The 27,136-nt window shown below is 41.7% G+C and overlaps 1 protein-coding gene across 4 annotated transcripts; it reads right to left on the bottom strand.

Annotated features, from left to right (window-relative positions):
* Window positions 1-27,128, bottom strand: TIMM23B (translocase of inner mitochondrial membrane 23 homolog B). Of its 4 annotated transcripts, none has more exons than XM_073353313.2 (7): window positions 26,916-27,119; window positions 25,480-25,538; window positions 20,187-20,280; window positions 19,973-20,057; window positions 15,007-15,065; window positions 11,977-12,087; window positions 1-602 (listed from the first exon to the last, which is right to left on the bottom strand). In XM_073353313.2, exons 1-7 carry the CDS (start codon window positions 27,016-27,018, stop codon window positions 487-489), a joined length of 627 nt encoding a protein of 208 aa, XP_073209414.1. In that variant the 5' UTR covers window positions 27,019-27,119; the 3' UTR covers window positions 1-486. The 4 variants fall into 4 exon arrangements, with proteins under 4 accessions (XP_073209414.1, XP_073209417.1, XP_073209415.1 ...); XM_073353316.2 differs by lacking the exon at window positions 26,916-27,119 and adding an exon at window positions 26,485-26,661; XM_073353314.2 differs by lacking the exon at window positions 1-602 and adding an exon at window positions 609-3,958 and having other exon boundaries at window positions 26,916-27,128.
* Window positions 27,129-27,136: the final 8 nt, after the last annotated feature.

The raw sequence follows: 27,136 nt of genomic DNA, 5'->3' as shown, positions 1-27,136 counted from the left end.
TGAATTAACAGTGGCTTACAAAACCATTTTTATTTATGTTAGAATTGCAGCAGTTACCTCTAGGGACTCAAACATTATTGGCTAGAAAGTAGCACAATTATAGTACAGAAATAACCAAATGAACCTGGTGGCATAGCACTGTCTACGTGAGCCGAGTTAGGGGACCAGATCTTGGAGCTTATGTCCAGGACTAGTAGAAAGTGAGATGCTGGGGAGACAATCTGTGCCTTTTGAGGAGAAGTTAATAGCCACATTGTAATCATTTGCAGACCCACCAGGTACTGCTGCCTCCAGTAGTCTGCTGGCTAGAAGAGATGTGCCAGTCCTGGTAAATGATGTCAATGAACTTCCTCACAGTACAATAGCTTCCATTCAGTTTCACACTAATTGTAGATAAAATAAGAAGGGACATCACCAGACAGATTTTGCAATCAATTTGATTGGTGAACTACATAAGTGTCCTATAGTCAGTCCTCATGACCCTGCTCAGAGGGATTGTCGTTGTACTGAGCCCTTCATATGCTCCCAGTTATTATAGAGAGCATAGAGGCCAGTAAGCATCAAGCCTACAAGGCCTCCTCGTGCTATTCCACGCACTCCACCTAGAAAAGAAAAATAAATAGCATTAAATAATACCGAGAGTAAGTATTTAGTTAGAGCAATTGGCACCATTTCATCTTAGAGGATCTCAAATACAAGACGCTCTACGTGACTGCGCCTTTTCCCCTTTAAAGTCTAAGCTTATTCATAAAAGCAAAGCTCTCCCAAAGAGTACTTGTAATTTTACTAGACTGGATGATATAATGGGTCTTTCCCGATTCCAGCTTTAATGCTGTTCATATAACTGCCTGTACAATTATTAGCTTTACTTATTTTAAATGGACGGTAAAGGGCTTTTGAAGCAAACAAAAAACTCTTCATAGGTCATATCTTCCATGTATTTCTCTTGTCCTTATGACTGGATGTTGATATGCAGAGGAGACCTTTGCTGCTTTAGAATCAATCTCATGTTTATTGTAGCTCACCTGAAATCCTAATCCTGTCTCTCAAATAAGGTAACTAAGGGGGAAGAGGTGAGGGGACAAGCAAACAACAGCAGAAGCAGATGTGAACTTCTGCAACAGAACTTCTTTGTCTGGCCCAACTCCTTTAATTAGAAATTGAGAGTTAAACAGAATTGCATCTAGGTTTTTATAGTTTAGCTAATTTTGGTAATTTGGAATAAATTGGGGAAATAGGATCAGTCATCAAGCATTTGAGGGGATCATTGAATTGACTGACTTCACTCTCACTAGTATCAGGCAGCTGAGGTCAAGAAAAGGCAATGAAAAAACAATTTATCCAGCTACCACATAGTCGCAGAGAAATATAATAAAACCATTTTAAATGGCTCTCCTATTCCAAGTTTAGTTTAAAAAATTTCTACTACTAATGGTAAAATGTAGGTTTAGCTACTCAATGGTCATAATATAATCAGATGAAGTTTTTCAGTCATTTGACAGTTAGCATTTCAGTTCTATGCCCTATTTAACCATCTTGCTCTGTTAATCGCTGTCCGATTTCAGCTTTCACCCATCTAACAGTAAAATGGAGACTTCTGCAGTTTCCAGTATCTAATACCTAAAAGCTTCCTGGGACATTTCCAGGAACACACTGTACATGCAATGGTATTAGGGACCCTGACCTTAAACTGTCAGGAAAATGTCACTAAGTATTGGAACCTTCAGTGTTTACCAGGATCAAGCCAAGTGAGAGAAAAAGTCCGACACTTAGAAATGGATCACTTTCAGTTTTAGAGCTAGATATGAACTGCCTGCTAGATGGGAATTAGCAGAAGTACCAGGGGAATTTCACAAATTCTTCAGTCTTACTCATTCCTTTTTCTGTTTGTCATGGTAATCTGTACCAATTAATTAGTTCCTCCTAGGTTATTAGTTGTCTCCCCCTAAACTGCTCAAGGTTTTGTAGATCACTTTTAGTGGGGCAAATTGTTAGTTTCATCTAGATTAAGACATTCGAGCATTAAGATTAAGCAGAATCCCTCTGGAGCTGCTATGTCTTAAATCTATTTACATTGGCCTAGGCATGTAATAAAACCAGGGAACAGCACAAGGAATAACCGGTGACCCAAGTTACTTCCAGTCCTACCTTCTGTAACTTTGCAGCCAGAGTAGCTGTGCTTACCTAGCTACAAGATCTCTTGTTTGTAAGTGGGTCAAGAACTCAATTCTGGTTAGGCTCCTAAATAAGTGGGTTGATTCTCAGAAGTACTGAGCCCCCAGCAACATTAAAAGTTATCCTTATTTACCTAAAACAGGATTTAGGAGTGACTCCTATTCTTGAAAATTTGTCTTGAGTACATAGCACAAGAGGAGGTAAAAAGCTGACAGGACATTTGTGCAATTAAGATAATCATCTTGGGGACAACAATAAAATTTTGCCCCTTCCCCGCAATCCTAAGGAAAAACCCAAATGAAACCTTAGCTTGTGCTGTGGGAAAGGATTTGCCATGGAGAATAAATAAGGGAAGGCTTTAACCAGTTAGGTGTAAAGGCAGATGAAAGGAATTTGCAAGGTTTCACCTATTCGCAGAACAAACACTACAGAAGCTAAAACACAGGGTAACCCCTCTCTTCTAAAAATCTCATTCTCCCACTAGAGGGAGGTTGCAAGAGGGTCTGGACTGATTTCTGACAGAAGGAAGCTATTTATATAAAGACAGAATTTATTTGGTTGTTGCAATGAGTCACTTGCCATGTCTAGCTATTTTGTGTGCAAGTTTGGACTCTTCAATTTTCATGTCAATGTACTGCTTAGAGCATCTGATGCAGGGCCAAAGTTTTCATGTGGGCAGGTCAGGCAGTTGAATAAAACCTCACACAACCTTTTACAACCCTCCAACCACCACATACTTCAGTGCAGAGTGGGTAGCTTGGTACTTCTTGTACTTTGCTGAAAGATTTAGAGTACTGTTTCAGCAGAACAGCTTGCTTCATGTAATGGAAAGTGATGCATATGGTTTATACAATGAGCCTTCCTGGTAACTTGAAAGCACATAGGAACTGGGCCCTAATACATACTTAAGCCCCCAGCTATTACTATTGAGTTCTACAATTTCACTCTTGTTTGGTGCAATTTGCCTCTGCTCTCCAAAGCATTCATAAACAGGAGTGCACTGCTAAAGGAGTATTATCCCATTCTGCCAAGTGGGTAGACTGTATTTGAGTAAGATGTTAAATCCTTCCAGCTCTGGTGAAACTGCAGTTTGCTGGCTAGAGCAAACAAAACTAAGTTACTGGGCAGGAAATGCTAAGTGTTCTGACCTGATGACCTTGCTTAGCAATTATCCCACCCCCATCCCTGGGGTGTAAACTAAGTGATAGGCTAAATTCCCACTCCTCCCTTACAATCACGTTCTGTTAGTCTTGATAGCAAGTTGCTTTGGCACACCCCACCAGACATACATAGTTATGCCATTATCTCACTTTGACATGAGCAAGGTGAAGCTAAAAGAATAAAAAAAAAGAGGCTTAATTTGCTAGAATCTAATATTAAACCAGATCTTTAAGGGTTAGCCAAACAACAAAAGTTATTTAAGGAAATGGCCAAAGTTTCTAAGGATACATTTCCCAGACCTTAAGTTAGATGAGCTGTTGTATACTTTTAGCTGATCTAGCTTATCAAAGAATCCTGTCTACTTCCAATATCAGTGAGCATGCATATTCATTCTGTCCCAGTCCTAGTATTAGACTTTATTGTACAGCATACTTGCAGTACTCAAGGAGCGCAACTATCATACCATTTCAATTCACTGCCTCTTCACAAAACTGGAGCTGACAGAGCAGGAGGAATTATGTGCGCAAGCTGAAAAAGCTGGACAGGCACATTTTTAGCCTATAGTTTTCACTGACTCAAACAGGTATATAGGTTTCAGGCAACATTAATTCCTCATCATTTCCTGAAAGTTTAAAAAAAGGAAAACGATGGGTCAGGAGCTGAAGAGAAGAAAATGCCAGCATTGATAACTGCTGCCTATTACCTGAATAGGTAGGCATTAAAAACACAAAGCCAGAAATCTAGACTTACAAAATATGTCAAGTAGAACAAGGCAGATAGTGAAATCTAAACATTTCATGGCTTCCAGCATCTGCCTCCCAAGAACTTAGAATGAGAAATAATCCTTTTTTTCTTTTGCAGCCCGTAGAAGAAATAGCTTCAAAGGTTTAAAGGGCCTGATTTTCAGAGATGATCAACACCTTCAACTCCCACCGACTTAAAAAGAAGCTGTAGTTAATCGGCATCTCTGAATCTGGCCCACAGATTTTGGGCCAGATCTGGCCCACAAAACAGATTTTTGTTTTTTAATATGTACATTTGTGTAGTTAAATGTAGGTCTATGCTAGGAAAATTTTCTAAAAGTTCACTACTGCCCCTGAGAGAGTTTGTAAAAGTTGCCAGGGTAGGAAAGGTCCGCTGGTATAGAAATTACGGAGGGAAAGCTGAGCTGAAGAAATGAAATGTTCTAGAGAAACAGCTCTGATTTCAGACTGCTGTAGCCAGATGCTAAGGCACGGTCCATACTTAAAACGCAGGCTAGGTCCAGGCTACAGACCTTACAGGAGCACCACTGCAGCTGTGTTGCTGTAAGGTCTCCCACGTAGCCACTCTATGTGGACTCGGCCTCGCACTGTCTACACCAGTGCTTTTGTTGGTGAAACTCACATTGGTCAGGGGTGGGTTTTTACCTCTCACACCCCTGACCGACTAGTTTGAAAGACAAAAGTGCTAGTGTAGACATAGCCTTAAGTTGACCTAGTTACATCTCTCAAGGCTATGAACAATTTCACACCCTACGCAATGCAGCTAGGTTGACCTCCCTCCTCACTGTAGCTGCATCTTGGAGAGGTGGATTCCCTACATCAACAGGAAAACCCCTTATGTTCGTCTAGGAAGCATCAACACTACAACAGCACAGCTGCAGCACCTAAAACTAGGAAACTTTCCTTGTTTGGTGGTGGTGGAAGGGAGACAGACTTCATTTTCTAAAGAAAATGAATTTTCCACTTTACCCCACCCCCACTTTACAGCCCCTTAATGGTTGTTAGCATCACCTTCTATATATTAACCAATGCAGTGTTATCTTCCCGAGTCTGTTAGACAGCTCCTGTGTTTCCAGTGGTGATATTCAGAACCCTGCAAGCAGCAGTGAAACTGAGAAGGTGGTCTATTTTACACTGTGCTGCTACTTGAGAGAACTAAGAACAGGCATAAGTCAGAGGTAACTGTTTTACTCAGCCATTCAGGGGTTAAACCCCCAAATGGGTTGTATTTGATCATCCTCCCTTGCGATTGAAAATCAAGTATTACTGCCCATCATTATATGTAACATACCAGTTTGTAGTAAGATCAGACATAAAAATACCCTTCCCTTCTTGCACCAGATGTGGAACATCTGTTGGATCAGAGCATGATTAAGAGTGAATCTGTCCACAACCTAATTCAGTTGAGTTGATTTATTTGGAACTCATGTCAAAGTGGCATCTAAGATGCTGACATTATAAAGAAGGCAGACCACACTGGTTGTTCATTATGTTTCTAAAGCAGGGGCGGGCAACTTTTTGGCCTGAGGGTCGCATCGGGTTTTGGAAATTGTATGGAGGGCCGGTTAGGGGAGGCTGTGCCTCCCCAAACAGCCAGGCATGCCCCGCCCCGCTTCTCGCCTCCTGGGGACTCCTGTCCCATCCAACCCTCCCTGTTCCCTGATGCCCCCCCCCCCCACCTTCCTTCTCGCCTCCTGGGGACTCCTGTCCCATCCAACCCTCCCTGTTCCCTGATGCCCCCCCCACCTCCCATGCTCCCAGTACCCCTGCCCCTGACTGCCCCCCCCCCGGACCCCTGCCCCCATTCAACCCCCCTGTTCCTCGCCCTCTGACCACCCCGACCCCTATCCACACTCCCGCCCCCTGACCACCACCCCGAACTCCCCTGCCCTCTATCCAATGCCCCCTGTTCCCTTACCGCGCTGCCTGGAGCACTGGTGGCTGGCAGCACTACAGCCACGCTGCCTGGCTGGAGCCACCCATGCACCACGTAGCACAGAGCACCGGGTTCTGCAGCTGCGCTGCTCCAGAAGCTCACAGCCCTGCTGCCCGGAGCATTGCGTGGGGGAGGGGGAACAGCAGAGGAGGGGCTAGCCTCCAGGGCCAGGAACTCAGGGGCTGGGCAGGAGGGTCCCACAGGCTGTAGTTTGCCCACCTCTGTTCTAAATTATCTGAATTGATTTCAATTTACAGCTAGGAAGCAAAATCTTCTACAATTTTATGTAGATTCTGAAGACAAGAAATATCACAGACCCTGTATCTACAGCAGGTTGCAAAATACCTCAAGGGTCTCTCCCTGAAGAAATATAAGGGGGTTAAAAAAAGAGAACCTCTACTTCCTAGCAGATACAGATTTAAATTAAAAAAAAGAAAAATCAGACTTGGATCAAGGAAACAGAAAACCTTGACTGGAACAAATCAGGCCTGTTTGCAGGGCTTGCTGTCTTATGGTTTGTCTGTGTGGCTTCTTTTACAGCTAGACCAGTTCTCCTGAACTTCTGCCCATTACAACTACACCAAATTAGTCTCTAGATCTGGCTTGGTTAGACTTTGTATTGGTAGCAATAAAGTGATTAGTCCTGTTTAATGAATTTAGGATTTGTTGACTTTCAGGGTTGTGTCCTGTATTTCTAAAATGATGATTGGTCCATTTTAGCTATTAACATGTATGTCACTTCTGTTCAGATGGACCTCCTGATTGCAACAAATTTATATATATTTATTGCAATAGATTTAGGATCCAGAGACTCTAATCAGGATCACAGCCCCATTGTACTAGGTGCTGTACGCATACATGGAAACAGTCCCTTTCCCAAATGTTAGGTCTCCCTCCTGCCTCCCCAAAAGAAAAAGCTAAACACACTAAGCCATAAGGAGGGAAAAGGAAAGTAATTTACAAACTCGGCTCATGTTTTATGTTAAAGGTTAAGTTTCCTGCTCACTCAATTCACTGTGCAAAGAGCTTTGCTTTCATAGCTAAACAGGTAAATTGAAAACTGCCAAACTTGTTTTAAGCTTGACTGAAGTTTTCAGTGACCCTTGTTTCTGAATCAAAAGAAAGGCTGCTGAATGAATGAGCCCATACAGAGATGGGCTCAATATAAGCTTGAGTCTGAACATGTATGCATCATAACATCCATTGCAGTAATTCTGACCACAACGGATCAGTTCTTATTTCTGCCTATTTATAAGTGGCAAAACACCCAACAGGCAGATTTTTTTAAACGGGGGAGGAGGGGGAGAGACACCTACCACCTTATTGCTTTTACGGGCTTTTCTGATCATTTTATCTGCATGATGCCTCCCTCTTCAACAAGGGGTTTTTGGAATGTCTATAAGGAAGTGAGACTTTGAATTTTAACCACTTCTCCGCAAACTATGATGATGTTGTGCAACCCAAGAAGGGGGAAAAAAAAAAAAAAACAGGAAGAAGGAAGTGTTGACTGGCCTTTTTCTGAGATTATAAATCTGTTTACAAGACCACTTTTGGCAGGCAACAAGTGGGGGGAAAAAATCAGTCTATAACTGAGAGGCACATGCTCCCTGATGGCCTAGAGTGTTTTCCCAACAATGCTCCTGCTTATAATACTGGTAAAAGGAATAGGAGAGGATTTCCTTTGTCTATCACTAACTGTCTACATTCAATTTACTTGAGCATAAGCTTTCGTGAGCTACAGCTCACTTCATCAGATGCATACTTTGGATAATAAGCTATTACCAGCAGGAGAGTGGGGTGGGAGGAGGTATTTTTCATGCTTTGTGTGTATATAAAAAGATCTTCTACGCTTTCCACAGTATGCATCTGATGAAGTGAGCTGTAGCTCACGAAAGCTTATGCTCAAATAAATTGGTTAGTCTCTAAGGTGCCAAAAGTCCTCCTTTTCTTTTTGCGAATACAGACTAACACGGCTGTTCCTCTGAAACCTGTCTACATTCAGTGTGAAGTATGATCTCAAAATGTGTCCCAACAAGCTGCAAGAGTAGTGTAGCAGTTATTACTGTACTTAACTAGCTCCAGTTGTAAAAAGTCTCTAATCACAGCACTTAAGTTTATGCCACAGTATAAACAGAAAATCTTAGATAATTTTGTCCAGAGTGGTCAAACAGTGCATGGTTCCGAAGTTCAACTCATTTTGTTGCTTAGTCATTTATAAACATTTGCTAATCTAGACCATGTGGAATAGCTAAATTCTGCAAAGGATTTTGTTGCAACATAGTTTCCTAGTCTGATCTTGTGACATCTTTGTGCATTTAAAACCATCATAAGGGCAAAATGTGAGATCAAGGGTTAGTTTGGGGCAAGAGTTTTCTAAGTAGCAGCATAATGCACTAGACTCCAACAATGGCCTTCCCAGGAGCTATTTCTGACCAGTTTTCCCCTCATCAAAAGCTCAGTCAAGGCAGTTTTACAAATCCAGTCAATAAGCAAGCTTCATAATGCAGACACAGAAATGTTCAATCCCGCAAGGCTACCACTGATACTGAGTCACAGTGCTACATCCATGCACTGCTGGCAAAGTTAATGCCAAATGTTACATTACTGTATATAAATTGTCCATGAACTCATTGTTAAACAAAAAGAGGGTGGCCGTACGAGACCTGTGCACCACAACGCTGCCTCCAACACAAATGTACCCATCCTTTCTGGATTATAGAATGGAGCTAACTTTGAAACTGGGCACGATCCTGCTTTGCCAGCTGCCAGTAAAAGGTGTGGGAGAGGACACACCATGAACATATAAACCTCTCCTGTGGATATTATCAATTCACACTGGTATATAGTGCCTGGGCTCTTCACATAACAAGCAAAGTCATGGTCCCCATCCTGAGAGCTTAAATCTAAGGGCACGTCTTCACTAGCGCTGTAAAAAAACCACCTCCCCCATCCTGAGAGCTTAAATCTAAGGGCACGTCTTCACTAGCGCTGTAAAAAAAACACCTCCATGAGGGGAGTGGTGACCAGCACTGGGAGTACAGCTATCAGCACTGGTACGCTGCCACTTTACAGTGCTGAAACTTGCAGTGCTCAGGGGTGTGTTTTTTTCACACCCTTGAGCGCTGCAAGTTTCAACGCTCTAAAGAGGCCTTGTCTAAACTGCCAAAGTTAGATACATGACATGACTGATTTGAATCAGTGAAATAACTGCTTGTTTCTGTATGGTACACATGAGCAGTTTTAATTTATTACAACTAGACTGCATTAGGTTGGAGAGAATGTGGAAATGAGAAGTGGATTTGAGATGGAGGCTATAATGTATGCAGGAAGGACATGACTGGCATAGGGGCAGCAGGGGAAAAAGGTGAGTACAGAGGTATTCATGTGCAAAGAGTAATAGGAATAAAAGAACAAAACTCAGGGAAGGGTGGGGGAGGAAGGGGAAAAAGTCAGAGCTGTGTAGAACCTAGAAAGTGAAGATGGAATTCATTCCCTTCAACAAGCGTGAATATCATCTGTGATGTTCTCACTTAAGTTTTGATTCCTTATCATAAACCTTGGAAAGTTTCAATCACACCTATAGTGTAGCAGCTAATACTGTACTTAACTAGGTCCAGTGGAGTTGAATATCCCAATTGTTCTTAGGGTTTTTTTTTGCATGTGGCATTTCATATGTAACAGAGTATAGAAAAATTGCCTGAAGTGATATATTGGCACATACAGTGCTGTGAACATAGGCAAACCACTATCTACACTTCCATTGGCTCAGTAGCTTTGGACATTAGAAGTTAAAGAAATACAACCCTTTTTCCTCTTATTTGTCTTAAAAAAAAAAAAAATCAAAGAAAATCAGTACACTGAAGATATACTGCAGGAACAATCCTGTATTGGCAAGGGAAAGGCTAGGTGACCTTACAAGTTATCCATGCCTGTGCCACCCCAAGACTGGATTAAAGCAATGCATGCTCCATGAGATGGCTAAGAGGGGCTATGGATAAAGGTTTATAAAATCATGAATGGTGTGGAGAAAATGAATAAGGAAGTGTTATTTACCCCTTTACACAACATATGAAGCAGGGATCACCTGATGAAATTAATAGGTAGTAGGTTTAAAACAAACCAAAGGAAGTACTTCTTCACACAGCGCACAGTCAACCTGTGAAAATTGTTGCCCAGGGTTGTTATGAAGGACAAAAATATAACTGGACTAAAAAAAGAATTAGAGAAGTTCATGAATGATAGGTCCATCAATGGCTATTGGCCAAGATAGCCAGAGGTACAGCCCCTTGCTCTGGATATCCCTAAGCATCTGACTGCCAAATGCTGGGACTGGATGACAGGATGGATCACTTGATAATTGACCTCTGCTGTTCATTCCCTTTAAAGCATCTGGCATTGGTCACTGTCAGAAGACTGGATACTGGGCGATATGAACCATTGGTCTCACTATGATCATTCTTATGGTTTTACACTTGAAAACCAATGGGAAACTTCTGGTAGTGTAAAGTATGCCAGCCTGCTTGCTTAGTGGTGCTTCCTGTAGGAAATATCCCATCATCTTCCAATGCTCACTGTCTGGCTGCAATTCACAGTGGTGTTTGACTCCATGTCCTAATGGCTTAGGAAACAAGTTACACAAGAAACAGTGTAAGGTCTCTACAAAGGGTGATGTAATTATATTCCCAAAATTTATCTCCCACAATATACTAATTTGTTTACTAAGGTGGTTTTATAATCCCCCTGATTACAATACCAAATTCTCTGTTGCCTTAAGGAAAAAGGCTACTTCAAATTCTTAGGTTTTCATTTTTGTAGAATTTCATTTTCCTTTGAAATGGTTTGGTTACTATTATAAACAATATGTACTTAGGGTTGTACTGTAATGGTAATGCCAACACAGATGTAACAAGCCTTGTTTATGCGGGGGGAAGTGGTAGATGTGGTATACCTTGATTTTTATTAAGTCTTTTGATACCGTCTCATGTGATCTTTTCATCAACAAACTAGGAAAATACAACCTAGATGGAGCTACTATAGGTGGGTGCATAACTGGTTGGAAAACTGTTCCCAGAGAGTAATCATCAGTACACTGTCAAGATGGAAGGGGATATCGAGGGGCCGTGGGGGTACCGCTAGTACTTATGCTGGAGCATGAAACAATTGATTTAAGGAGTCATCTTTTTTATGAAGATGAAATCCAAAACAATGCCTACTATAGTTGCACTGTTTGTCTATCTAATAGGATTTTATTGGTCAGACGCCCCTCCCTCCCAACATTTTGTTCCCTTAAACAATCTTTACCTCTCAGGTGGCTGAGGATTCACACAGTCTTGGGCCTCATTTTGCCTTAACCCTAAAATCTCTGGTTATAGCAACAACAGGCACAACACATGTAATTAAGTGGTTATTGTGAATCTACTATATCACAGAATATATTCTTCCACCATAAACATTTCCATACTTTTTAAATGCTAAATCATGCTCTAATTCTTAAGCGTAAGTCTACTCTGAAAAGTGACTTTAAAAACAGCACTGTGGAGATTCATCTCTGTTTAAATGATTTCCAGGTTACATTTACCCAGTTTACATAGGCAATTTTCCAGCCCTACAAACTCCCATATGGCTTCTTCCATTCTCACACATCAGCACTGACAGATTCTGCAAGCAAAACTATGCCTTGAGTGCCACCTGTGTAACCACATTGTCTTTAGAGGCTTTTAACAAATATATGAAGGAATAAAACGGCTCACATTCTTTGCTGTGTTGGTTGACACTAAAGTCCTGTGTGCACTCAGAGTTGTATCTGTGGAAAAACTGAGTAAAAATATGCCCTTTTTATATAGTCACTCTTCAGAGCAGAACTGCACTTTAAAAACCTAAGTTTACATTCATGCTTTACATATCTTTGGCAAAAATATTTATATGATCTTCTCAGTCTACCTGTGCATTTGTATAGCATTCCTGTCATGGTCCCAGCAGCTACTGTGTTCAGGTCATCTTCTGCACCTCGTGTTTTCTCTATGACGACTCCAAATGCGCTGTAAAGCAATGCTGGGAGAGGAATTAAAGTTATTGGTAAAATATGAAAACATTTGCACCAAATTACCTTGCCATCCATGTTCTAGAAGAGATAAGATTAACCAGGCCTTGGATTCTGGTGTCAAATGCAGCTTTCAAAGCTATCCATCCTGAGCTCACCATTCATATTTTTCATTTCTGATGGAGTCTTTGCAACTTCCCTTTACTCCTACTATTAATGCCTTAAGGCTATGTCTTTGGCCTTTTCAGTCTTTAACATTACATCATTTCTATTCTATAAGGAGGACATCTATGTCTTCCCTCATTCTAAATTAGGATATTCGGTTTCTCAGAATTTTCAACTGTACTATAAGCTCTTTGTTTCTATCTGCATATAATAATTTTGTCCCTGTACATGAAGAGTGGCACCACCTTACACACTTAGTTAACAGGAAAGCATCAATCTGAGGGACTCTCCCCGTAGCAAAAGGAAATCTATGCATTCTTAATATGGTTGCATGAGCCCAAGCCAGCAAACATAAAGTAATCCCTGGTATAATGTAACAATATCTAGAATCTTCATACAGGGCGAAGAACTTCATATCACTCAAAACAATATAGATACAATACTGTTAGTTATTCTTGTGGCTCTAAAAGCCAGACTATGATACCTTTACTCACATGATTGTACTTTACTCCTCCAAAAACAGCCCCACTTAAAATGTTACTGAATATTAGCAAGGATATTGATCTGGCCTTAAGGGTGCAGTATTAGAGGAAAAAAAATTCTTGTTCAACAGAATCCTTCAAAATGGATCACTCCATAAGTGGACAACTGTAACATTATTGAACCATCTCTGCTTAGCAGAGACTCTTGAAAATTAACACAAACAGCAAGGTGGAAGAGGAGAGGGTTGCCTCTCATTTTTGACACACACATACAAAGCACTCCACACTGAGAAAAAGCCTGGCACTTCCCCAGCACCTAGCACAGGAGAAGCCAGAACCAACTCTCATGTCATGCCTGGCACTCCAAAGGACTATAATATGCTAACCAGAAAGGTCATGTTCTATATGAAATTTGCACACTAGTAGGCCACTGGAATGCATGCCAATATAAGGCAAATACTGAAAAAGGAAGATTACTCAAGAAAACAAACACAGCTGTAAAAAATCTGTTAATATATCACTCATCACACTGGAACCTTGAACTGCAACATGCAGCACCTTTTTCAGACATGTGTTTTTATCTATATTGTTTTCCAGTTTTATAATCAGCTAATAGGTAAACCTAAAAGAGAACTGCCATAATGGAAAAGACCCAAGGTTCATCTCTTCCAGTATCCTGTCTGACAGTGGCCAATATCTTATACTGCAGGGTTCTTGTGCCTTCCTCTGAAGTACCAGATGTGGGATAATCTGCTCCCCACATTGGGTCATCCAGATTTCTAAGAGTTACAGATAGATATTGAACCTGGTGCTTCAGGATTTAAGCTTATTCCAAAAATTGGTGTAAATTATAACTCTGGATATCTGTGAAATTATCCAGTCCCTTTTAGAATCTTAAATTCTTGGCATCAACTTCCTCTGACAATAAATTCCCTAGTTTAATTACACATTCTGTGAAAAGTAATCCCTTTTATCAGTTTTTTGAATTTCCTACCTTTCAATTTCCTTGAATACCCCCTTGTTCTTGTGTGAAACAGGGAGAACAGAAGTTCCCAATCTACCTTCTCTAGACCATTCATTTTATCAACTTTTATCGTGTCCCAACTTTAGCCTTATTTCTAAGATAAACAACCCCAATCTTTTCAATCTCTCTTCAGGCCCTTGATCATTCTTGTGGTTCTCCTCTGGAGTCCCTTTAGTTCTGCAATGTCTACACTGCAGCTGGGAGTAAGCCTCCCAGCTGGGTAAGACTGCTAGTTTTAGCCTGCTAGCACAAGGCTAAAAATAGCAATGTGGACTGACATTACAGCTCAGGCTTTCAAGTTTAGGGGGTTGTGTGGGCTTGAAAGTCTGAGCTGCAGCCTGAGCCCTGCTAGCTTGAGTCTAGCTGTGAGGACTGCTCCGGGCTGCAGTGCAGACATACCCTAAGAAACTGGATGTCCAATACTGTACATAGTATTCCAGATGAGGGTGCACTATTGATTTATACAAAAGCATTATTTTATTATCGACCATCCCATTCCTTATGCATCCTAACATCTTGTTAGCTTTTTTTAACTGCAGCTGCCCCGAAGTAGAGGTCTTCACTGAGCTTCCTACACCACAACCAAGATCCCTTTCTTGGGCTGAGATAGTTTTGCACCATACAGGGTTCTAAAATTAATCAATCTATATGTCGCTCCAGTGTGCATTGCTACTTTGCATTTAGCAACACTGAATTTCATTTACTATCACTTTAGGGAGACACACAAAGAAATAGTTTTAGGATGTCTATTGTCCTTAATTACTGGCATTGATCCAGCAGACCCACAGATTTTTGTTCAGTCTTCTTACTTCTGATGTACTAAAACAACCCATTAGTTGGTTATTTTTACACCTTTAGTCTTCAAAATCCATTTTGGACATTCAAATTTCTCTTAATGTATGTTGTATTTTTCAGAGACAAAAAATGGTGACTAATTAATGACTAAGCAATTGTCATAATACAAATGAAAGGCTGAAAGAATAAGGGCAAATTAATTTTACAAACGTCTCTCTGATCAGAGGATTAGAGAATTTGGGTGCCCAACTTCAGACACCTGAAAGGGGCCTAGTTTTCAGGCATTGCAGAGCACCATTCTCTGAAAAACTGAGCCTTTTAGATGTCTTAAAGTGGAGACCCAAAATCACCAGCTGTGACTGAAAAATTTAGCCATAGGCTACATCAACTCATTTAGTGTGCCAAGAAACCAAAAAGTTTCAAACCCTTTGTACATTATTTAGTTTGAGATAAGTTGGACTTACCTAAGGATCCCAGAGTGTTGGCCCATAGAGCTCCTTGCCTTGTCACCATATTTAGAATTCTGAAGATTAAAAAAAGGCACTATTTAATAAAACTTAAATACCTTATTTATTAATCAAGTGCCTATGGGCCCCAATCAAGATGAGGACTGCATGGTGCAAAGCACAATGGAATACACAGAATTCTATATATTTAATATGGTAATAACTATAGTATGAAGATCTAATATAAAGCCATTCCATCATCAGAGGAGATTATGTAGTCTTAAAACTTTGTTTTTATATAGAGAGACATACGACTTCCTACTAGCCTGCCTGAAGTTTAAACTGATACATCCCTGATGCCAGTCCTCATGTCAGGAGACAATTTAAAACAAATTCTCAGGTTTGACCGCTGATGCTGCTGTTCAGTTTACAGTTGTCTACACTAGCTCTTTTGTCAGTCAGGGATGTGGGAAAAAAACAAACCACCTCACTGACAGAAATAAGCTTCAGTGCTATGTCGGCAGGAGAAGCTCTTGGTATAGCTACTGCTGCTCATTAGGGATGGTTTAATTAGCTCTCCCGGCGGCATATAGCGGCTACTTGAGAGACATTATAGTGACGCAGCTGAAGGGGTACAGCTGTGCTGCTGTAAGGACTATAGTGTAGACATACCTTAAGGCTCCCCTAATGACTTAAGAAGTAGGGATGAGAGGAGGGAATTAGACAAGGAAGCCAATCAATTTTCTTCTTGCTGTGTCATTTCTACCTTGAATGCTACAAATGAAAAATTAGCCACTCAATATTGAGTACAAGTATTTGGCCCTGTCAAGTCCTAAACAAAATGGAAAATATCCTCCTTTCAATTCCCACTCTCATCTGGCTTGTACCTCTCCAAGTAATCCAACTTCTCAGTTTTAAAACACGAGTATACTACAGCTGTGAATGACCTGCTAGCTCAACTATAGCAATATTAGTTGCACTGGGTAATTTGTGCTCTTTCCAATGAAAATCATGACTGTCAATATACAGTAGCTGTCAACCAGCCACACAGAAGATACCAAGGCACTCAAAATTGGAAAAATCTTGTAAGTACAGTGAGTGACATCTCTTCATGACAGTTAATATAACAATCTTTGGCAATTAGTGTGGTATGCATTGGAAGGACTGTGATTATGTAGCTAGATACAAGAACCATTATGCACCATGTAATACCTCCAACAGGCTTGAATGATACAGCCATTGTTACCAACAAGAAAAGCTGCGCAGAAAGCCAGGATTACTTTCTAAGCTTAAGAAAAGTCTCCCTTTCAGCAAACAAATGGATGAAGTTTCAATTTTCTCAGACCCTATCAAGTCAGAATCTGATATAAAACATTAAAATTTTAGGCTGGCTGCAGGTACAGTAACTCCTCACTTAATGTTGTAGTTATGTTCCTGAAAACATTGTTTTGCTTAAAGTTACATTTAAGCGAATCCAATTTCCCCATAAGAATTAATGTAAAGGGGGGGGGGTTAGGTTCCAGGGAAATTTTTTTCACCAGACAAAAGACTATATTATGTATACACACAAACTTAAGTTTTAAACAATTTAATACTGGTACACAGCGATGATGACTGAAGCTTGGTTGAGGTGGTGAAGTCCGTGGGTGGGATATTTCCCAGGGGATGTCTTACTGCTAAATGATGAACTAGCAACTGGCTGAGCCCTCAAGGATTAACTGGTTGTTAATGTTGACTCACACACTCTACAAGGCGGCACAAATGGAGGGAGGGGAGACAGCATGGCAGACAGAGACAGTGAGTGTGTGTGTGTGTGTGTGTGTGTGTGTGTGTGTGTGTGTGTGTGTGTGTGTGTGTGTGTGTGTGTGTGTGTGTGTGTGTGTGTGTGTGTGTGTGTGTGTGTGTGTGTGTGTGTGTGTGTGTGTGTGTGTGTGTGTGTGTGTCATTTCCCCTTTAAGTACGCTGACCTCACTCTTAAGTATTTCATGTGTGGTTCCAGACTAGCATTAAAGAGTGAAGGCAAATGCCTAGCACACACTCATGGAAGCATAGCATTGTTCCACACTGGTGGCAGCTGCCTTCAGAAGCGTGATGACAGACAGATGAAATGGCCAGTATCTTTATCTCCCACCAGTTTAACAATGTCATGGGCATGGCACTGCCGTGGACAGCTTACTGCCACTGGAATTCAGTGTCAAACTATGAAAACATGTTTTACATGTGTTTGTTTCTGAATTATAAAGCTTGTTTCCCCATTACTTTCCTTTGTAACACTACACTAACTTTTCACTGAAAGACACAGGACAACACTGAATGCTGCTACATTTAAATGAGTTGAAAGGGCATGGAGAAGTTCATTCTGAAACTATCTGGTGTAGTACAATAGAGAAGAGGTGCTCAAGTATATCCATCTATCCAGAACACATCAACACCCTCCATTTTCCCAATTTATCAGTTTTACATCAAGCTTGAGCATTTAAAGAGTCAGGACATGTTTCAAATAGCTGCAATGTTAAATAACGTCTCTAGCTGTATTACTGAGTTATTTTTAAAAAATATTTACATAAATGTAAATTTAAAGTTAAGAATATAGATATCTCTTTAAAAAAAAAGCAAAGCTCATTTAACTGATAGCATACTTAACTAAATATTTCTGTACACCACTGGTCTGCCCTAACCATGTCTGGAGCCTTCACTGGTTACCTTGCTTTCATAAATAAGGTATGGTTTGATTTAAGTCGATGTTATAACCAGATAACAGTATAAAGAGACAGATTAATAAACTACAGGCAAAGAACAGAAATTTATGAAAAAGCCTTTGTAATTAATTCAGTTATTGGCAGCAATTAAAATTGAATTTATTAGCAAGATTAAATTAAGCAAAGACCTTTCAGTGTAAAGTCATTAGAGGCATCAGGCTCAGTCCTGCTCCTAATGACACCAGTGTCAAAACTTCCATCAAGTTTTGGGAGAGGACTGTGCTGCCTCATAAACAGACAGAAGCTCCTGGCATACACTAGTAATAGAAGATATTTCAGACATTTTTCAAAAGTTTGTTCACATTCTTTGTGATGGTGATTATTAAGGATACGACTGTCACAGAGGTCATGCATTCCATGACTTTCCAGGACCTCTGTGACTTCTTCCAGAGTGGCCAACACACACGAACTGCAATGTGGCTGGAGCAGCTACCAGAAGTCAGCGCCTGGTAGCACTCCGACTGTTAGTTTCCCTCTGTCCCCTGGGGATTTTTAGTAAGAGTCAGGGACAGGCTTCTGTGAATTTTTTTTTTTTTTTTAAATTGCCCATGACCTGTCTGTCCCTGACTTACTAAAAAATCTGTGACAGAATCTCAATCTTAGTGATTACCTAATACAAAATGTAGTGTGAAGGGAATGTAACAAAATGAAACTAAATTTCACCTTATAAAAGAGACGTGTGCGGCGTGTCTACTCCTCTAGCTGAATATGAAAGAGTGGAACTGAGCTCATGATTTCATTGGCCTTGCATAAGACAAACTTAGGTGGAGTATGTGTGTCTGTTGCCCTCTGCTGGCTCAACTTGGTAAGTTTGACAGTCTCAATTAAGTCTCAATTAAGAAAAGTAAATAGTTAATTTTCTTGCCTCAAGTTTGCTCACTATGCCCCTCTCCCCCACAATCTATAAAGAAAGGATCTGTTAATAAATCAACCATTTAGATAAAAATAAATTTAGATTTATACTATAGAATATTTGGTTTATATGTTTTCATTTTATACACTGTGAAGGAGGAAGGAAAAGGATACACAAACAATGCTCAAACATGAGCAGTCAATGGGGGGGGGGGGAATCACTAGTGAGTGCTAATTTCCTCCCCCAGATGACTAATTCCACGACAAGGTACTATAGCCAACTTAAAATTACGTTTTTCAACAGTTATGCCAATCCAGTTACGAGAGTCTCCCCAATAAAATCATTCTTGAAGGGGAGGGAGGGAAAGCAGTATATGAAGCCTATTTGTCATACAATCAGCTCACCCTGTTTCTGGAGTTTAATCTAGAGACTTGGAAAGAATATAGCCTGTGCAACACTGTAAGGTGAGATGAGTGCTAGGGATCTCAGGAGTAACAGCACACTAGAACAAATTTTGTGCCTTGGACTGTCCCACAGTGGAACTTCCTCCTGCCCCCCCAGGAAAATATCCAGGTGGACCCAGCTGTTTGCTTTCTGTGCTGGCTTGGAGACTGATTCTATTCTGAGGCTGATCTACACTTAAAACTTATATTGGGACAGCGATGTCTGCCAGGAGTGTGAGAAAAGACATATCCCTGACCAACATAATTATGTCAATAAAAATCCCAGTGTAGATGCAGCTGTGCTGACTGAAGAGCACTTCTGTCTACATAGACAATGTCACCTGGAGTGGTGGTGTTCCTACACCGGCAGAAAAACTCCTCCTTTTGGCATAGCTGTGTCTACACTTGGGCGCTATGCCAGCACAGCTATGCCAACATAGTCTTTATAGTGTAGACGTAGCCTAAATCTCTCCCTGCCTGATCCTGCAAAGGCTGGGAGTACTGAAGAAAGAGTACTCAGTTCCAGATAAGGGGGAGGGGAAAAAAAAAAAAAAGCAGCCTCTAGACAACTTGTAATCCCTTTGGGAGTACTTCAACCTGTAAAAATATAGTCTTGATGCAAGGTGGGTTTTCAATAAGCATCCAGAGAATGACTAATGTTTCACTTATTCTCTTTCCAGACCCCTGTGAGAAGGGTCAAACACCCCCACAAAAGCTCATTTGAAAAGTAAAATTAGCACTTAACAGATTAACCAAGGCATTTCACAACTCAATTTACCTAACACTGCATTTACGCTTTGTACACCTTGTCCCACAGAAGAGGCAAATATACTTTTAATTTTGTTATTGTAATATACTCAGTTAGCTTTGAGCCATTCTAATAATGATGGGGTGAAAGTATACATTCATAGGTACATTTATATACTCACTGTACATTTCTAGGTTTGGACCAGGCCATGCTGTGTGTCTCCTTCAATCCCAGCCGCAAACCATTCAGTGCACCAAATGCAGCCCCTATCAACAATACAGTAAACGGACAAACACATTCATTCCCAATCTATAGGACAACATCTCTTCACTTTTATTGTGTCTCATGTACTTGGGATTTAGTACAGTAATATCAATCTTACATTAAGATATTACCTGTCATACAACACCCTCCAATGGTAAAAAAGGCCAGCTCAAACCTTCCCCGAGTTTTGTTTGCTCCCGTGGGTAAGATAAACTCATCTGTATCCTGAAACAGAAGAAAAGGTAAGTGTTTATACATTTGTACTTTCGAAGTAGGCATGGTTTCAGACACATCTCAAATTCTCTCTGTTGGCTTAATCATACTAAGGTTAAAATACAAAACACACACTTCCACATAAATGCTGCTGAACACCATGGGTGGCAGGGGGAAAAAAAAAAAAAAAAAAAAAAATCAGGAATACTCTTGCCTCTCACTAATTATGTTACAAAAAAAATTCAGATTGGAATAGATTAGATACAAAATCTAAAAAAGGGAGATTTTAAATCTGCAAGTTTAAATCTGAGATTCTCTTCCTAGACTAGTATTTCCAGCTAGCTCAATATGAAGTGAAAAAAAACAAGAAACTCAGTATGCATTAATTAATCATTTGTACAATGTTTATTATTACTTATGCCTCATAGCAGGCAATTCAATGTCTAGCCTCTGAAAGAAAGCAACAGGACAGCTGCTTCACCGAAGCCCGCACATAAATAATAAAAGAATTCAGAAGTAAGATATGTTTTTACAATTTGTTATGCAGTTTACAAGTCTAGCACAATATCTACCCTTTAGCCAATTAACATGTGAAAAAGAACAATTGTAGTTTCACAGTTCTGTATTTTTTCTGACTCAATATTGCATCTTCCTTGGTAATTTATATTTTCTGTGGTAAGATTTTCTTTAAGGTAGATAGTAAGTTTCCTTCTTCACTCTAGACAGTAGATATAGCATCTAACAGCTTCCACTTTCGTTCTCAACACATCAGATGTGGGAGAGCAAAGCAATCAATGTCTGCATATTTTTTCTAGCAAACTCCTCCTTTGCCAAAGATAGATCATAAGGTGATCCTGGTTGAGAATTCACAATATTCCCTAACAGTGTTGCTGTAGCATTTGATATTAAATGTATTGTTTGTACAAAATCTATGGAAATTTTCTTTTGTATTTTTCCAACATTATGACTTGTCAGAAAGAAAATGTGTTGCTTGGTTCAAAGATATCTGTACTCCAGAAGTTTAGTAATTTTTACAGTTAGTTCAATCAGAGTGGGTAGACTTGGCAAAAACACACAGACTTCAGGCCTGGTCCACGCATAAAGTTGCACCCGTTCAACTAAAGATGTGACATTAAACTGATTTAGTTAAACCAGTGCAATTTTGTGACCTGACACTCTTACACTGATTTAAACTTGGTTTATATCCATTTAGCTTGCACCTGAAATGCATAGGTGCAAACTAAACAGATAAACCAGACTTAAACTGCTGTAAGTGTCCACACAATTGCACTGGGTAATAAATCAGTTTAATGTCACACCCCTAGTTCAACTAGTGCAATTTCTCTGTACAGATTAGTCCTCAGTCTCTGCTAAACCTTATGTCAGAAAGCACAGTTAAGATTTTTTTTTTTTTTAAATTATCTCCTTCCCCTGTCTGTTCTGTTGGGATCCAAACAATTCTTAGCTTCATTATTCCCAAAATCACTGGGGACATTGGATAAAATTCTAGAAAATTCTGGCTGTCATGTTATGGAACGCACTATGAATTACAAAATGAAACGTAGCGACACTCATACACCATGATGCCTAAATAGTGTATAAGAGACCAGCAAATTCAGCAAGGCTGGTGCACGGTCTACACTGGTACTTTACAGCGCTGAAACTTACTGCACTCAGGGGTGTGTTTTTTCACACTCAAGTGAGAAAGTTACAGTGCTGTAAATTGCCAGTGTAGACAAGCCCAGAGTCTGAACATGGCATTCACTACAGGCTCTGGGCCCAGAATGGACCTGGATTATGTTTTACCCTTCATTTCTCTATGCTAACCTAAGGACTTCCTATGCTGTGTTCCAGTTGACTAATAAAGCCTACTGCTTTGACAATGCCATGTGAGAGTCACTGCAGATGCTTGGTGAGGTGTGTTAATCCCTGAATATACAAGTCTCTACCAGGAGTCTATCTCAGTTGGATTCGCTGAACAGAGCTCACAGTGTGAAACATGAGTGCTGGAGCTCCACATGTTCAGCCTTAGGAGGTGGTGAGGCCCGGTGGCTTACTTTGAAGGAAGAATGAGCCCCTATGGGGGGTCTGGCATACTGAAGGGATTCCTCCAAGAGACTGTTCCAAAGCTGGGGGCATAGCACAGATCCAGTGGATTCATGATACTACTCTCTCAGTTAATATTGGTTTGTTATATCAAAGCAACAACATTTGTTGAGAACTAAGAAAGTCAGTGTAGAATCCTTACTTTTCAAGGGAAAGGGGAGAGAAGAAAACATTTCTCCTTTTCCACTGAATCTTTTCATCAACACTTTGAATTGAGTTTTCTGAGTGAGTTTCTGCAACACCCTATGGACTGATTACTACTCCTGAGGGCATTCTGTGCCTAAAAATTATATACCAAAAAATAAATATGCGCACAATTATTTTAAAATTCTGCAAATTTTATTTGTCAAATAAATGTGGAGGCTCCAGCATGGCATTGGGGAGCACAGGCTACTGGCTGCACAGAGGTGGGAGATCACTCTGCAGCTTCCCCCACCCCCAGGACACTGGCTCAGCGGTGGGGATACACCGAACCCTGACGCAGCGCAAGGACTGGACCTGCCCCAGAAACACTCCAGGGCCTTGCCCCTCTGTGCCAGGTACACCAGGTGTGAGCATGCAGGCTCAGCAAGGCACAGTCCAAGTGTGGAGGGACTTAGTGTGTGGGGGATCTATGTGTGGGTTGAGAGGATTCTGTGTGAGGCAATCTGGATACAGGTGGCTCAGTGGGGGGATCTGGGTGCAGGGGAGATCTGGATGCACAGGGGCTTATTGAGGGAGGTTCTGGGTGCAATGGTAATGGGACTCTGCAGTGAGGTCCAGGTGACGGTGGTTGGGGCTTGGCGGGAGGGTGAGGGGGTGTGTGTCTGGGTGTAGAGGGTTCAGTGAGGGGGTCCAGATGCTGGAGGAGTGGGACGGGGATCCAGGTGTAGCTATTTGGCGCTCGGTGGGGTGGGGATCCAGGTACAAGTGGCTCGTAGAGGTGGTCCAGGTGAAGGGGGAGTGGGGCTCTAAAGGGAGGTTCTGAGGGCGGGGAGGCTCGGCAGGAGAGTCTAGGTAGGAGGGGATCTGGATGCACGGGGGTTAGGCAGATGGGGGAGCAGCTCCCCATACAGTGATCCCACTTCCCTGTAGCTGAGGAGCGATGGGCGCAGGAAGCGGGCAGGGAGGTGGGAGTTTTCAGAGCTTCCTGCAGCCTGGGGAGAAATCTGGTCTGACCCAGCCCTGGATGCTGTGCACGGGAAGAGGAAGTCTCATCCTCCCCAGCCCAGCTAGGACTAGCAGCTGAGTCCAGGGCAGGGCAGGACAGGAGCCACCAGCCAGGTCTTCCCCAGTCCCGCACCCTGCCCCACAGTGATTTACCTCTCTGCCAGCTGCCCTGGGCACCCAAAACATACTGCTGGGAAGAGTCGCATGACTGCTCTTGTGGCTTCCCAGACAGAAAGTCATTCTTCTGCAAGGAAGCAAAGAAATCTGTGGGGTACATGAATTCTGCGCATCTGCAGTGGTGCAGAATTCCCCCAGGAGTAGATAACCAAGGCAAATCTGCCACCAATTCTGGGCCTGGCAGTAGGTGTAAAGACTTCCAGGATTTTCCAAATTCGAGATGACTGACTACCCTAGACATGTCGATATAACAGATGAAGGGGATATTGTAGAGAGAAAGTAAGAAGTCAAGTACTATTTTTATTGGTTTATACACTACAGGTTTTTACTTTTAAATAAAATATTTGAATAGAATACAAGTACTGTTTTCTCTTACTTAATTTAAATTTGATTCACCACTGAGGTTACAGAACATTTACTAAAAGAAAAGGAGTACCTGTGTGCCTCCTGAAACCCCTGTAATTCCCAAACTCACTGAATGGAAGCTCTTTTGAAGGGAGTTGTTACTTTTATTATCTTAAGAGTGAATATGTGTTAACACTCATGCAAAATAAAAGACTGGCGCTAGATCAAGAGAGTAACACATGCTGCTGTACCTGTTTAGCCAAACAGATTTTCTTAAGTAGCAGGTCCCTCCCCTGACCCAGCAAGGCTCCTAGTTATTTTAGATGTGACAACATGCCTTTATTAAGATCATAGGACAAGCTATTTGCACTAAACACCTGTTCAAAACTGAGGACATAATCAAAGAAGTAGCTATCTTATTAGGGATATTTTTGCCATATTTAATATAACTGGATGAAACTGGGAAGCAAATGAGGTTTTCTGTAATAGTTTAATTTGATTTTATCTTCTGATAGTCTATATAATTTGCATATTACCTAGATCTCAGGCAGATTAAACAACAGTGAAGCTGGGAACGGGCAACAGGGGATGGATCACTTGATGATTACCTGTTCTGTTCATTCCCTCTGAAGCACCTGCCATTGGCCACTGTCCAAAGACAGGATACAGGGCTTAATGGACCTGTGGTCTGACCCAGTATGGCCATTCTTATGTTAACTTTGTGCAAGATTAATTTTGCAGACAATTTTAGCAGAATTATTTTTAAGCTTTCTTAAAGCTATATTTAATTTAGTAATATTTGTGTTTTTAGTTGAGAAATACGTTGTACTCAGTTGTGCCTTTTGAGGTGACATCTAGTCTACACTGCCCTTGTACACTAAAAATATTTGGATATTCCCAAACCATTTTTCTTAAACACTATTGTTTCATAAGTCAACTGAGAGTTATTTTATAAGGGATACTTTTAAATTAAACTAATTCTGACGTAGGTGATCTCTCCTCTCGGGTGTAGGATCCAGCAAAGGGAAATGATTAAGCGTAGTATCAGTTTCACAACTGATACATCCTCTTGTTGGGTACTAGATCTTGACCTGGAAGGAAGCATGACTTAAGATTCTAGAAGTTCCATTTCTAATTTGAACTAATTCACACTGTGTCCCTAAACTGGATTTCTCCTCTCAGACACTGTGACATCAAGAAGTTGTATTAAATACTGTGCTGAAACTTTGTTCTCAGACTTCAAGTGATGAATAGTATAAAACTTAATATGGTTCCATACAAATTTTAAGTTTGCAGCTTAGTTCAATTTGTTGCTGATACAGGAGAGAAAAATCAGACCTCTTTACTTTAGGAAAAGCAGCTCTACACAAGGGAGACAGTGACTCATTTAAGATAACTGACTTAATAGAATCAAAATAGAAACATGCTTCTTACCTGTATTAAATATCTGGGATCCACATTTAAATAAGGAGACAAAGGGCTCATTCCAGTTACTGAATGAGGAAGAAAAAGAACTTTGTTACTGGTTTCAGAGTAGCTGCCGTGTTAGTCTGTATTCGCAAAAAGAAAAGGAGTACTTGTGGCACCTTAGAGACTAACCAATTTATTTGAGCGTAAGCTTTCGTGAGCTACAGCTCACTTCATCGGATGCATACTGTGGAAACTGCAGAAGACATTATATACACAGAGACCATGAAACAATACCTCCTCCCACCCCACTTTCCTGCTGGTAATAGCTTATCTAAAGTGATCACTCTCCTTACAATGTGTACGATAATCAAGTTGGGCCATTTCCAGCATAAATCCAGGTTTTCTCACCCTCCGCGCCCCCCCCCCCCCCACAAACTCACTCTCCTGCTGGTAATAGCCCATCCAAAGTGACCACTCTCTTTACAATGCGTATGATAATCAAGGTAGTCCATTTCCAGCACAAATCCAGGTTTTCTCACCCCCCCCCGTAAACATCTTTGTAAATCAATTTATTTATAGACAGACTGGTACAGGTTGTATAGATTATTATTCTTAGGTGCAATAGTTACACATTTCTTTTATTTTTCTTTAGCCTATAGCCAGGCTGAGATGAGCAAGATGATATTTTGTCCGAAATCAACCTGACGACCCCCTAAAACAGGACTATCTGACAAGTAATTAAATGCTTACTACAGATCCAATTGCCTAAGTCATACTTAGCTGTCAAATCCATTCAACTATATATAAAGTCTTGTATAGGTCATCTCAAAAACTGAAGTTTTTCTCAAACTAAGAAGCAAGGCCCCCTTATCTGCTTATCACTCCCAACAAGGACGTGATCATTTTCACGTTTCTGTGCCAAAAGCAGCTTGTATGAATAAATCCTGGCCACGCTCTCAGGCGCCACGCTAGTAATAGCGGATGGAAACACTGAGAGACAGTCAAAGTGCCCAGGGCCTCAGCTCGCACCCTCGATTAGTGCTTTCGCTGAAGACCGATGTATTGCGTGCCGGCTCTTGACCCCCGCTTCTCGGCCACTGGCTCCCCTACGATTGCACAAGACTCGGAGGCCGCAGAGGGCAGCGCACCCCGCCCGGTACCCGTGCAACGCTCGTGACTGGGGCTAGCTGCTTCCCAGGGCTCGAGACAGTGCCCGCTACCGGGGCGCGCGGGGCGAGAAGCGAGCGCGGTCGCCCCCGTCCCCCCCGGAGGGTTACTGCACCTCCAGCTCCTCTATTTCCCCCTCCCTAGAGCCAGTTCTCCTCCTCTAACCCCGCCGGCGCGCCCCGGTTCTGCCCCGCGGCCTCGAGTCCCGCCCGCCCCCGGGGATATTGGGGGGGGGGGCTACGCCGAGCGTGGCGGGAAGGGCAAGAGGCCGGGCCCGGCCGGCCGATACTCACACGGCACCCCGGCCAAGTCCGCGTGGGAATAGCCCGGGCCCCCGGCTCCGCCAGCACCGAACAGGCCGCCGAGGCCTGAGCCCTTCGAGTTGCCACCCTCCATGCAGCCGCCTTTGGACAGGGTCTGGCCTTGACCGAGCCAACGAACAACCGCCCTGCCGCCCCCTCCCTCACCCGCTGCTACTGCTGCCGTAAAGCGAGTCCTCAGCGCCGCAGCTTTT

Source organism: Lepidochelys kempii, chromosome 7 (genome assembly GCF_965140285.1).
Source record: "Lepidochelys kempii isolate rLepKem1 chromosome 7, rLepKem1.hap1, whole genome shotgun sequence".
NCBI classification, from domain to species: Eukaryota; Metazoa; Chordata; order Testudines; family Cheloniidae; genus Lepidochelys; species Lepidochelys kempii.
This window is presented reverse-complemented; position numbering and strand designations above follow the sequence as displayed.

Excerpts from the sequence above, each read along its gene's own strand:
- TIMM23B (XM_073353313.2), bottom strand. The coding sequence starts at position 27,018 with ATGGAGGGTGGCAACTCGAAGGGCTCAGGCCTCGGCGGCCTGTTCGGT. Across the intron at positions 20,058-20,186 it reads TGGAGGGTGTTGTATGACAG|GGGCTGCATTTGGTGCACTG; the intron begins GTAATATCTTAA and ends TATTGTTGATAG. Across the intron at positions 12,088-15,006 it reads CAACACTCTGGGATCCTTAG|CATTGCTTTACAGCGCATTT; the intron begins GTAAGTCCAACT and ends TTCCTCTCCCAG.